Source organism: Triticum urartu, chromosome 2, assembly GCF_003073215.2.
Source record: "Triticum urartu cultivar G1812 chromosome 2, Tu2.1, whole genome shotgun sequence".
Taxonomy (NCBI): Eukaryota; Viridiplantae; Streptophyta; class Magnoliopsida; order Poales; family Poaceae; genus Triticum; species Triticum urartu.
The window spans coordinates 711,255,720-711,269,059 of record NC_053023.1 but is presented as its reverse complement, the minus strand read 5'-3'; the positions used below and the strand labels follow the sequence as shown (position 1 = coordinate 711,269,059).

The 13,340-nt window shown below is 48.4% G+C and overlaps 2 protein-coding genes across 4 annotated transcripts; one reads left to right on the top strand and one right to left on the bottom strand.

Moving 5' to 3' along the window:
• Positions 1-3: 3 nt before the first annotated feature.
• LOC125540002 (purple acid phosphatase 22-like) lies at positions 4-4,391 on the top strand. Of its 3 annotated transcripts, XM_048703562.1 has the most exons (6): positions 4-175; positions 305-392; positions 499-742; positions 2,909-3,775; positions 3,870-3,958; positions 4,058-4,391. In XM_048703562.1, exons 1-6 carry the CDS (start codon positions 19-21, stop codon positions 4,272-4,274), a joined length of 1,662 nt encoding a protein of 553 aa, XP_048559519.1. In that variant the 5' UTR covers positions 4-18; the 3' UTR covers positions 4,275-4,391. The 3 variants fall into 3 exon arrangements, with proteins under 3 accessions (XP_048559519.1, XP_048559521.1, XP_048559520.1); XM_048703564.1 differs by having other exon boundaries at positions 40-175; positions 305-742; XM_048703563.1 differs by having other exon boundaries at positions 40-742.
• Positions 4,383-7,823, bottom strand: LOC125540004 (lipoate-protein ligase A-like). The gene is made up of 4 exons (XM_048703565.1): positions 7,168-7,823; positions 6,844-7,082; positions 6,013-6,161; positions 4,383-5,022 (listed from the first exon to the last, which is right to left on the bottom strand). Exons 1-4 carry the CDS (start codon positions 7,350-7,352, stop codon positions 4,780-4,782), a joined length of 816 nt encoding a protein of 271 aa, XP_048559522.1. The 5' UTR covers positions 7,353-7,823; the 3' UTR covers positions 4,383-4,779.
• Positions 7,824-13,340: the final 5,517 nt, after the last annotated feature.

The window sequence follows — 13,340 nt, the reverse complement described above, 5'->3', positions numbered from 1 at the left end:
GCTCAAACAAATGCAGAAATGAACACGAACATAGAAAAAGAAAATTCTGCAGCAATGCCAGCCCCAACCTGCCTATCTCCTCCCTCCCTCCCCCTCCACCACACCGCCATCGCCAGCACGAGCCTCCTCTCCGGTGGCCGCCGCCACCGTCGCAGCCGCCCACGGCACATGTCAGGTACCGCAGTCGCATCTCCCTCCGGATAGACTCCCACCCGATACCTACTCGGCCCACAACACATGCCCACCAATAAGTCTTCGTCTCATAATACTGTTAACATAATGGCGTGCGATGACACCCTACCAGGTCTCGTGCTACTTAAAGCCAAGGCCGGCGATGTCGACGGCCATGTCGACGGAGGGGACGAGCGCCTCCTGGCTACGCGGCGACACGCGTAAGAAGCCGACCGCCTTTCTGCTCCGCGCGCTGCTCTTCATCTGCGTGGCATTCCGCGTAGCCGCGGCGCTCATCCGCGTTTTGTACCACGTCGCCGCCGGCAGCGTCCTCGGCGTGGCCAGGGTCCTCTTCGCGGCGGCGAACGAGCGGTGCCTGCGGGGCATGGACCGGGCGGCGCTCGGGTGCGGGGGCTTCCTCGCGGGGGCCATGGCCAACTCGTGGAGGGTGCTCATGCAGGGGCTCGCGTCGCTCATGTTCCTCTGCGCGCGCGCCGATGAGTACGTCCGGCAGCCGCCGAGCCCGCTCGTGCTCACGGCCCACGACAAGCCGGCGGCTCATCCTCAGCAGGTACGCGGGAGTTTTTACTCTCAACAACTATCAAGAGCCCGCTTGCTTCTTGTTCATTTTGCCGCACAGAGATGCTGGCAGCTGATTTATCAGAATTTTTCAAACGATAATTCTGAAGCGTTCTGGCTTGGTCAACTCTGTTTTATCCCCCAATCCTCTGCTTTTTGTTTATATATAGACAGGTAATCCCTTTTTTTGGCGAAAAGTATAGACAGATAATCCCTAGACAATGGATAACAATGACATTGCTTGTAGCAACTCAATCTGAGGTTAATTTCTTTATTCCTTTTTTTTGCGGGTAATATGAGGTTGATTGCAGCTACCTCAGATTGAGTTGCTACAAGTCCGCGGGCGGATGTCATCCAACCGTAGTATACAATTTAGTTAGAAAAGTAGATGGTACAGAAATATAATTTAGGACCTCTGGGCCTAAAAGTAGATGCAAAGAAAAATTTAACACTGAATAAAATTTGTCTTGATAACTTGGGCAGGACAGGACCCAAATGCTTTTTGGTACAAAGTATAAACAAATGGTCCATGTTGTTTTGGTCGACATGGGCTGAGCTTGCCGACTGCTGCACAAGTGGTCCTTGGGTTCCGAAGCTGCCAAGTACTCCTAAGACTAGCTACAGTGGAAGTAATTTCAGCAGTAATATCGAGTCCAACTCAACAAATTTGCTTATGTGGCAATAAGTTAATGAGGAGAGAGGTAGTTGTAGTAACTTAGCTAGTTACTGTAACATCACATGTCCCAATGCAATATGAGTCTATAACTTAATAAATGAATCTTTGCATGTTACCACACTTAAGTTACTACTCAGTATGAAGATAATAATATAGTCTAGAGATATGTGTATGTTATTAGTGTATGTTACTCTCCATTGTGGCTAGTCTAATCTAAACCAACGCCAAGCCTTCTAAATCGGCCAAATCTCTTTCAGCTGCTTAGAGTGCTAGGACGTCTAAATCGGCCAAACTACACCCCACCCCAGTACCACCCCCAATAGCATTATTAGGTTGCTCACAGTGAAAAGCATTATATGTTACTGTATAGTATAATATCTTAGATGCCTTATCTATTTATCTATTGTCATTCGTGACAGGTGACACACGTCAGCGTTGTAGCATGGATGATAGCATGGTGTAGCATGAGGAGCAATGAGTGTACAATGTCTCGCTAATAGCAATGTTATAATGCGATAGAACACGCTTTTTTATTAGTGGACTTTAAGGCTGATGTTATTTTGCTATAACGAGTTATTTTTTCACTGATATTAGTGCTTATTATGATACTCAACACACTCCCCACCCCCCTTTCTCTACATTTAATTATACGTCGTCTCATCAATATTGCCTAGTTGGCATGCATGATAATTTCTTGTATGCTCCCATTATGAGCAGCCTCAGAAACATTTTTGAAGTTCATCTTTGCTGCTCCCCTGGTTGTCTGTCCTTGCAAGGGCGAAGTTCTGTTGTGGAGTTCATTCCTCTGGAAGAAGATGGCGTTACAAAATAGTGCAATTCATCCATAGATACTTATTGAGTTACAAAAGTTGCATGTAGGGGTTATTTGACGACCCACAGCCCGTATAACGGTAGCACCTGGGCATTCAGTAGCTCTAGATATTCTCCTAGTGCCTACCAGGAGGGGAGTGAATCGTCGACCATAGTTGCGACAAAATTGAGATGGGAAGGCAACGCGGATTTTAGGAGACATCAAAACATATTTTATCATGAGACTTTACAAAAACATGTAGTATGCATCTTTACTTATGTTTTTTTGGAGACTTTCAAATTATGATTTTTTTTAGGAAAACTGGGCTCCTAGAGCCTGAGTTCCAATAGCAAAAAACTGTTGTCTGCTGACACCTCAATAAAGGAAAAGAATTCTATGAGACCAGGTCTCACGCGAGACTCATCCTGATGGATGACACGTGACATTCACAAATCACAAAGCATCTACCCCATCCATCAGGGTGGGTCTCACCTGCTAACCGTGAGTCCTGGTCTCGTATAATTTTTTTCCATATTTTCCTAGACTTGCCCGTATGTCATAGTTTTTTTTATCCTAGTGTTCATACAGTTCTTTGTTTTAAGGAGTGTTGATACAATTCTTTTATATAACTGTATTTACTTTTCTCGGCATTTTCACATGCTACCCGTTAGGTGCACATTTCAACTGTGGGAAGGGACAAGATGAGGATTTCATGGGTCACTGACGACCGGAGCACGCCGTCGGTGGTGGAGTACGGCGAATCCCGGGGCAACTACACCGCGTCGGCGACGGGCGACCACGCGACGTACAAATACTTCTTCTACGAGTCCGGCGCGATCCACCACGTGACGATCGGCCCGCTGGCGCCCGGCACGACCTACCACTACCGGTGCGGCAAGGCCGGCGACGAGCTCACCCTCCGGACCCCTCCGGCGTCGCTCCCGGTGGAGCTCGTCGTCATCGGCGACCTGGGCCAGACCCGGTGGACGGCGTCGACGCTGGCGCACATCGGCGGCGCGGACTACGACATGCTGCTGCTCCCGGGCGACCTGTCGTACGCGGACACGCAGCAGCCGCTGTGGGACTCGTTCGGGCGGCTGGTGCAGCCGCTGGCGAGCGCGCGGCCGTGGATGGTGACGGAGGGCAACCACGAGGCGGAGGCGCTCCCCGTCGTCGGCTTCGCGCCCTTCGTCGCCTACAACGCGCGGTGGCGGATGCCGCACGAGGAGAGCGGCTCCGCCTCCAACCTCTACTACTCGTTCGACGCGGCCGGCGGCGCGGCGCACGTCGTGATGCTGGGGTCCTACGCCGAGTTCGAGGAGGGGTCGGCGCAGCGCGCGTGGCTGGAGCGGGACCTCGCCGGCGTGGACCGGCGGAGGACGCCGTGGCTGCTGGTGCTGCTGCACGCGCCGTGGTACAACACCAACCAGGCCCACCAGGGGGAGGGCGAGGCGATGCGCGCCGCCATGGAGAGCCTCCTCTACGAGGCCCGCGTCGACGTCGTCTTCTCCGGCCACGTCCACGCCTACGAGCGATTCGTAAGCTATAGCCTTCTTACAGCTAATCATCTCGTTGCGTTCCGACATTCTTGCTCCATCAATGGACTAATTTTCTGGCTGGTCGATGAAACAGACGAGGGTCTATGACAACGAGGCCGACGGCCGGGGCCCGATGTACATTACCATCGGCGACGGCGGCAACAGAGAAGGGCTTGCTCTCAAGTACGCGATCGATCGATCGATCTCTCTCACTGTTGCTGTTGCGGATTTCCTTGGTATTTTGTTAGATTTTGAAGCTTGATTCTTGTTTTTGTGCTGAAGGTTCCTGGATTATCACAAGTCGGCGCACCTGTCGGTGTTCCAGGAGGCGAGCTTTGGGCACGGCCGGCTGAGGCTCGTCGACGAGACGAGCGCCGTCTGGACGTGGCACCGCAACGACGACGAATACGCCACCGTCCGCGACGAGGTCTGGTTGGAGAGCTTGGCTAGTCCAAAGCTATCCATGGCAGCCGTCGGTCGTCAGGACGAGGAGCTGTAGAATGTTGCAGATCAGTAAACACCCCACTGTTGGGGCCGCTGGGAAATCAAACTCTTTAATTGGGTCATAAGACAACACTTTCACTAGTACAGAATGATGCTCACAGTTCGTTCGAAACACGCGTGTGATAAGTCGAGATAACACACAATTGAAATTCAAGAACCGTGCGTGTTCATGGGCAAACTATCATGTTCAACAAATTGTGTGCGACGGTGCGTAGTATGTGGACCGCGTACAATGATCTGCAAGCAGTTTACCAAAGATAACTCATGTGCGGTAACTCATGACAGCGCAAATGGCCTGCCAACCAAGCATGTTCACAAAGCCTCGTCCGAATCCTATCACCGATTTTCACCAGGCAACAGCACCAAGGCTGCCAAAAATATTGGAACTACACCTTCTGACTAACTGATTTGTCAAAATCAAGTGAAAGCAGTGACTCCAAGTTGAGTACACCGTGTGGCATAAAAATTGCCATATGTCACAAAACACGCAGTGATCTTTATCACCGTGGCCATCGTTGAATTCTCTCTGCTGTGGGGGGCTCTTTGGAGGAGATGATGTCTTGCAAGTCCTGCGGCGATAGCACCTTCGTAGAAGGCATGAAGTCTTCGGGGAGCGCTGTCTCTAGCTCTGTGTGTTGGACCGTAAAGTGGTCTCCGAGGGCCGCGGTAATCCCTTCAGTGAAAACTGACCGTGATGGCATGTACTCGTTCATGCGGCACAGGAAATCTGAGTGGTCCCTCGCCTGAAAAATAAGAAAGGCTTTTAGTTTGGAGATCGCAATGACAGAACTTCAAAGACTCGTAATGGTTGAAAGGCCTAGACTATCAACGTACTAAATGACAATGTTCCTGACTTTCTAAAATTAAAACCTATTTTCATAACAACAACACTTTCTCAGAAACAGCCCTATCACAAAATAACAACAATGCCATTATACCTATGAAAGACTGGGATGTACTCAACAGTCATTGTGCCACTTAGGGATCAAACTAATCGGCCAGGGTTTCTACTTTCTAAAGAAATAAGCCCATTCCTTGGAAAAATGCTGCTTCTTGGCACTAAACTTTGCAGTGTTTTGTGCAGTGCCAGACCACTGCAGCCAATAACTGGTGGTAAACACATATATGCTACTCAACTCGGCGCTTTCGACTACATGATATTCTCAAGGATATGCACACAAATGCTTACACTGAATTCCTCGAATTATTCGCCCTTCAGGTGTCAATATCAATGAACAGTTAACTGCAATCTTGCTCATAAACTTTCCTATTCAGTCTTTCAGTGGAACTATCGCTCATATTTCCAAAATTGGAAGAGACCGAGCAGTTAACTCTGCTCCTGGGTAAACTGTGCCAAGGACCGCACAAAGTTTTATGAAATGTGTTTATTCTAAGATGAGTGCATCCACTGAAAGCAGAGTTTTTTTTTTCATTCGACGGAATTTAGTTGACAGTTCAGTGGTTTACATATCTTGTCATCCCAAGTGTTTAGAAAATAGTAAACCCAAGATAGCGACTGGACTGCTACTAATAGATCAACTTGTTTCCCATGTTTGGGGAAACATACCAACATTGACCAGCCTAAAATTTGGCAACATAACAAACAATAGAAGCTGATATGGACATAAATAGCCAGAGTTAAGGTCTCTAAATTCATATTTTGTTTAGAAAGGTCAAAATTTAATACTTTGGTTGGTTCAAAGCAAAGCAAAATATCACAGAGATAACTGTACCTGGCGATATTCAGGAGCACGTTGTGGGTTTTTTAGATAACCCATATTTTTCACATCATAATCCCATAAGAATGATGTGTGGTGTACCCAACGATCTTTTGTTATGGACTGAGCATTTCCACCAAACTTTCGATGATCGAATGCATAGTCTGCGAAAAATAACCCACACATGAGTGTAGCCTTGGAAAGATATACATCACATGTAAACTGCAAATTGGCATACCTGAAATATTCAATATATATGCCAGATCCAGGATCAACTTTTTACAACATAATTTCAAATTTGGAAAGAGATATGTTAAATAGAGGATAGTAGCTTCGGTCTACATTAAATCATTCCAGGAACCCTTACAACTTGCAAGGCGGTAAACAGAGCAAAACGCATTTACACATGACATTTCAGAGCAAGAATCAAATATTACAATGGGGATCAGAATTGCTGGTCGTGTGACATGCGAGTCCATGGTTTCACTTTAATCTATGCTATCTAAAGTTGCATACTACAAGGATCAGTTTAGTAGATTCTAGATTTGCAACGATGCAGCAGGTCAAAATTCAAAACATGCCCGCTGGGAAACCCTTAGACATTTAGAGACCTTAATACAGTCAATAAAATAAAATACAGAGGAGAAAAAGGATGAACGGTCAAGTAAGATCGGTACAGGAATTCGAGAATAGCTAGTGCACACCACTATATAAATGGTCGCTGTAAATGCATATCAAAGCCTGACTAGGAACAATGATAGAATTTTCACTGATTAAAATAAAACAACTCCATGGTAAAATCAAACTGGCAAGTGGTGAAATAGCCAGTCTGCTAATTTGACATACCATTTTCCCGCAGATGAAATTCGCCGAATCCACGGAACACTTTACCATACAGCTGGCCTGTCCATGACATGATGTCGCGGGGAAACGGCTGCAACCCAGCGATGGCAGTCTTGTTGCATATGAAGGTGACGAAAACTGTCCCCTGATCAACAATGACGGTGCCACCCCCACTGAAACGCCTTACCACTGGCACATGATCTCGAAGCACAGGCCGTATCTCGACGAGCTCAGAGACCTTCCTGTTGGCACGAAAACCATATAAACAACCACACTACGCTCGCACGAATGAAAGGCAACTTACTGAAGACACCGAAAGGACATTACCCAGAGACACCCATGACAATGGTGGGAGGAGCCGTGCCATCATTGACGATGCACCAGTTATCGCTGGTGCGGCGCAGCAGCCTTTCCTCCAGGTGGAGCTGCTGCAGGATCGGTGCACCGCCCATGGTGACCAGCCTCATGAGTGGCCGCGCCACATTCCTCTCGATGACAGACCCGAACGTCATTCTCAACTCTGCTCGTTCGTCTCCCGGAGGCTAAGTGGGGAAGGCGTTTCAGAGGTGCATTCCCTCGAACACCTGGTGTGCGCCCGTCCGCTCCTTCGGATCGCTAGTTCAGTGGAGCGGCAGGGCTCCAGGTGTCACTGTACCAGCCGCGTCCTGGACTGAACCTGCTGACCAGTAGTCCGTCCCGGCGTTGGCAGGCGGCCGCCGCGGCTCTGCGCGGGGAGGAATGAGCGGAGGCGGCTGGGGTATGGGGGAGGCGGTTGGGGTATGGGGGAGACGGCTGGGACTAGGATCGGAACTAGGGGCAGGATCGGTGGCCGACGGCGCGAGATCGGGACTAGGGGCAGGGAGTGGGCGAGTGGCGGAGGCAGGGGCCGGCGATGAGAAGGCGGAGGAGGCGGTGACTCTCTTTTGTCTAGGCAAACGACGGTGAGATGAGCGTCGTCGATAGGGAGATCTTCCCCCACTATTATTTTCACGTCGACCTTCTGAAGTCGTTCGTTCGGTTCTCCTTCTGATAATGGGCCGTGAGCCCAGATTAACGGCCCAACATAGAGCGGAACCTCAGTTATTCTCTTCCAGATTCTCAAAAAAAAAAAAGTTCTTCCGTCCATCTATATTTCTATATTACTTATAATCTATATTACTTATAAAAGAGTAAACATTATCTTTTTTAAGTGCACCCCACAAAACATACATGAATACATGACCACCGCATCTATATTACTTATAAAATAGCAAACATTATCTTTTTCCAAGTGCACCCCACAAAACATACACGAATACATGACCACCGCATGATTAGTCTCACTAAACTCAATCTAACGGCTAGCTTTAACGTAATCTGTACTCTATGTGCACTTAGCAATTTACATTGACTGGCCGTACTCCACCGCGGAGGAAAATATGAAAGCGTCTGATCAATTAGGAAACTATAATCACGAATACATCCTATTAAGAAACTAATCACGGGCGCATCTAATTATTAGGAAACTAATCACAAACGCATCCTATTATTAGGAAACTAATCACGGGAGCATCCTATTATTAGAAAAATGATCACGCATGCATCCTATTATTAGGAAATAATCACGCGCATCCTATTAGGAAATTAATCACGGACGCATCTAATTATTAAGAAACTAATCACGGACGCATCCTATTAGATAACTAACCACGAACGCATCTAATTATTAGTAGGAAACTAATCGCGAGCGCAACCTATCATCTCCTATCAGGAAATCGAAATCGCGAGTCACCTGCCGTCACCAGCCCACCACCCACGCAAGCCATAGTGGGAGACACGCGAGGAGGAGCTGCGGCTTCCTACGAACACACACACACGTGCCGTCGTCGCCTTCATCTTCTGCTTGGAGGCCAGGTCACTCTTCTACTGACTGCAACGACTTCATCCACGTCCTGCGCATGCTCTCCGAGAACCACCGGCATCCGCGTCGACTTCAGATGCGTCCACAACACCCACGCTGACAACCACCCACCGTCGACGCCCTTCAAGTGGGGGAAACGCTGGGTATCCTGGACCAGTATAAGCGGGCCATGCATGTAGATTCGCCTGGTCGCCAACCATCGTCGTCCCCAGGGCGGCACAGGTCTCGGCCATTGCGCAGCAGGTGAAGCTAATCACGGCCCCATCTCACTCGCCCGAAGCCACCGCCGACTCCCTCAACTCTGACGTGTGCTGCTCCGTTGGACACGCTTGTCCAGTACTCATGCGTGGACGACGTCGTCCAAAGATATCCTACCTTCGTCGGACGTTGGAACTCCCCACGCCCTGGTGCGTGGAGGCTGACGCCTCAAAGCTGGACGACTGACTCACCCGCGCCAACAATGCCGCCTAGCTGGTGAGAGGACACAGTCGTCGCGGCCGCTCGCAGGCTTGAACGACGGAGACGCTCGCCTTCACGCGAACGTGTCACACACACACGCACTAATCAGGTAAGTACCGAGTGTTTTTTTACTGTCATCGCTACCTCGCCGGTGGTGACACATCTAGAAGTACAAGAACTAGAGATGAGGCAATGAGAAACAGAGGAGCGCTGGAGCACACACAGTTGGGTTTCAGGCAACAAATGCCTTCTTTTTTCCTTATTTTTCATTGATTTTCGCGTACCTGCGACAGACATCCCTGTTTCTTAAGTACTGACTATCGGTTATTACTGTTGGAAATATGCCCTAGAGGCAATAATAAATTATATTATATTTCATTGTTCATGATAATCGTTTATTATCCATGCTAGAATTGTATTGATAGGAAACTCAGATACATGTGTGGATACATAGACAACACCATGTCCCTAGTAAGCCTCTAGTTGACTAGCTCGTTGATCAATAGATGGTTACGGTTTCCTGACCATGGACATTGGATGTCGTTGATAACGGGATCACATCATTAGGAGAATGATGTGATGGAAAAGACCCAATCCTAAGCCTAGCACAAGATCGTGTAGTTCGTATGCTAAAGCTTTTCTAATGTCAAGTATCATTTCCTTAGACCATGAGATTGTGCAACTCCCGGATACCGTAGGAGTGCTTTGGGTGTGCCAAACGTCACAACGTAACTGGGTGGCTATAAAGGCGCACTACGGGTATCTCCGAAAGTGTTTGTTGGGTTGGCACGAATCGAGACTGGGATTTGTCACTCCGTGTAAACGGAGAGGTATCTCTGGGCCCACTCGGTAGGACATCATCATAATGTGCACAATGTGATCAAGGAGTTGATCACGGGATGATGTGTTACGGAACGAGTAAAGAGACTTGCCGGTAACGAGATTGAACAAGGTATCGGGATACCGACGATCGAATCTCGGGCAAGTACTATACCACTAGACAAAGGGAATTGTATACGGGATTGATTGAATCCTTGGCATCGTGGTTCATCCGATGAGATCATCGTGGAGCATGTGGGAACCAACATGGGTATCCAGATCCCGCTGTTGGTTATTGACCGGAGAGTTGTCTCGGCCATGTCTGCATGACTCCCGAGCCCGTAGGGTCTACACACTTAAGGTTCGATGACGCTAGGGTTATAGGGAAAGTATGTACGCGGTTATCGAATGTTGTTCGGAGTTCCGGATGAGATCCCGGACATCATGAGGAGTTTCGGAATGGTCCGGAGGTAAAGATTTATATATAGGAAGCATGGTTTTGGCCACCGAAAGTGTTCCGGGCATCACCGGTAGTGTACCAGGACCACCGGAGTGGTCCGGGGGTCCATCGGGTGGGGCCACCTGCCCCGGAGGCCTACATGGGCCAATAGTGGGAAGGGACCAGCCCCTAGGTGGGCTGGGGCGCCTCCCACCAAGGCCCAAGGCGCCTCCAAGAGGGGAGGGGGGCAAACCCTAGGTCCAGATGGGCCTTAAGGCCCACCCTAGGTGCGCCCCCCTCTCTCCCCCCTTGGCCGCCACCCTAGATGGGTTTTGGGGCTGCCGCCACCCCTAGGGAGGGAACCCTAGATGGGGGCGTAGCCCCTCCCCTTCCCCTATATATACTTGAGGTATTGGGGGCTGCAAGACACACGAGATCATCTCCCTCTTGGCGCAGCCCTACCTCTCTCCCTCCTCGTCTCTCATAGTGCTTGGCGAAGCCCTGCTGGAGTTCCGCGCTCCTCCACCACCACCACGCCGTCGTGCTGCTGTTGGATGGAGTCTTCCCCAACCTCTCCTTCTCCCCTTGCTGGATCAAGGCGTGGGAGACGTCACCGGGCTGCACGTGTGTTGAACGCGGAGGCGCCGTGGTTCGGCGCTTAGATCGGAATCAACCGCGATCTGAATCGCTACGAGTACGACTCCTTCATCCGCGTTCTTGCAACGCTTCCGCTTAGCGATCTACAAGGGTATGTAGATGCACTCCCCTTCCCCTCGTTGCTAGATTACTCCATAGATTGATCTTGGTGATGTGTAGAAAATTTTAAATTTCTGCTACGATCCCCAACAGTGGCATCATGAGCTAGGTCTATGCGTAGTTTCTATGCACGAGTAGAACACAAGTTGTTGTGGGCATCGATTTTTTCAATTTACTTGCCGTTACTGGTCTTATCTTGATTCGGCGGCATCGTGGGATGAAGCGGCCCGGACCGACCTTACATGTACGCTTACGTGAGACTGGTTCCACTGACTGACATGCACTAGTTGCATAAGGTGGCTAGCGGGTGTCTATCTCTCCCACTTTAGTCGGATCGGATTCGATGAAAAGGATCCTTATGAAGGGTAAATAGAAATTGGCATATCACGTTGTGGTTTTGGCGTAGGTAAGAAACGTTGTTGCTAGAAATCTATAGCAGCCACATAAAAACTTGCAACAACAATTAGAGGACGTCTAACTTGTTTTTGCAGCATGTGTCGTGTGATGTGATATGGCCAAAAGGATATGATGAATGATATATGTGATGTATGAGATTGATCATGTTCTTGTAATAGGAATCACGACTTGCATGTCTATGAGTATGACAACTGGCAGGAGCCATAGGAGTTGTCTTAATTTATTTATGACCTGCGTGTCAATATAAACGTCATGTAATTACTTTACTTTATTGCTAAAGCGTTAGCCATAGTAGTAGAAGTAATAGATGACGAGACAACTTCAAGAAGACACGGTGATGGAGATCATGATGATGGAGATCATGGTGTCATGCCGGTGACAACGATGATCATGGAGCCCCAAAGATGGAGATCAAAAGGAGCAAATGATATTGGCCATATCATGTCACTATTTGATTGCATGTGATGTTTATCATGTTTTACATCTTATTTGCTTAGAATGACGGTAGCTTAAATAAGATGACCCCTCACTAAAATTTCAAGAAAAGTGTTCCCCCTAACTGTGCACCATTGCGAAGGTTCATTGTTTCGAAGCACCACGTGATGATCGGGTGTGATAGATTCTAGCGTTCGAATACAACAGGTGTTGACGAGCCTAGCATGTACAGACATGGCCTCGGAACACATGCGAAACACTTAGGTTGACTTGACGAGCCTAGTATGTACAAACATGGCCTTGGAACACGGAAGACCGAAAGGTCGAACATGAGTCGTATAGAAGATACGATCAACATGAGATGTTCACCGTTGATGACTAGTCCGTCTCACGTGATGATCGGACACGGCCTAGTCGATTCGGATCATGTTTCACTTAGATGACTAGAGGGATGTCTATCTGAGTGGGAGTTCATTAAATAATTTGATTAGATGAACTTAATTATCATGAATATAGTCTAAATTGTCTTTGCAAATATGTTGTAGATAAATAGCTCACGTTGTAGCTCCTTGTTTCAATACGTTCCTAGAGAAAGACCAAGTTCAAAGATATTGTAAGCAATGATGTGGACTGGGTTCGTAGTCCGAGGAGTGTCCTTACTACTACACAGAAGGCTTACGTCTTTGATGCACCGCTCGATGTGCAAACCCCTACAACTTCGTCTGTGGATGTTGTGAACACCTGACAGACACATTCTGATGACTACTTGATAGTTTAGTGCACCATACTTTACGGCTTAGAATCGGGATTCCAATGACGTTTTGAACGCCATAAGACATATGAGATGTTCCAAGAGCTGAAATTGGGATTTCAGGCTCATGCCGTGTTGAGAGGTATGAGACCTCTGACAAGTTCTTTTGCCAACAAGATGGAGGAGAATAGCTCAGCTAGTGAGCATGTGCTCAGAATGTCTGGGTGCTACAATCACTTAAATCAGGTGAGAGTTAAACTTCCAGATAAGATAGTGATTGATAGAGTTCTCTAGCCACTATCACTAAGCTACTAGATCTTCGTGATGAACTATGACATGCAAGGGATGGAGATGATCCCGGAGCTGTTCGCGGTGCTTAAGACCGCAAAAGGTAGAAATCAAGAAGGAGATTCAAGTGTTGATGGTTTAACAAGACCACTGGTTTCAAGAAGGGCAAGGGCTAGAAGGGAAACTTCATGGATGGCAAACCAATTGCCGCTCCAGTGAAGGAACCCAAGGTTGAA

Coding starts and splice junctions, on each gene's coding strand:
- LOC125540002 (XM_048703562.1), top strand. CDS start 19: ATGAACACGAACATAGAAAAAGAAAATTCTGCAGCAATGCCAGCCCCA. Junction 393..498: donor CTGGCTACGCGGCGACACGC/GTAAGAAGCCGA, acceptor CGCCGCCGGCAG/CGTCCTCGGCGTGGCCAGGG. Junction 3,959..4,057: donor AGAGAAGGGCTTGCTCTCAA/GTACGCGATCGA, acceptor TTTGTGCTGAAG/GTTCCTGGATTATCACAAGT.
- LOC125540004 (XM_048703565.1), bottom strand. CDS start 7,352: ATGACGTTCGGGTCTGTCATCGAGAGGAATGTGGCGCGGCCACTCATG. Junction 7,083..7,167: donor ATTGTCATGGGTGTCTCTGG/GTAATGTCCTTT, acceptor TCGTGCCAACAG/GAAGGTCTCTGAGCTCGTCG. Junction 5,023..6,012: donor GTGCTCCTGAATATCGCCAG/GTACAGTTATCT, acceptor CTTATTTTTCAG/GCGAGGGACCACTCAGATTT.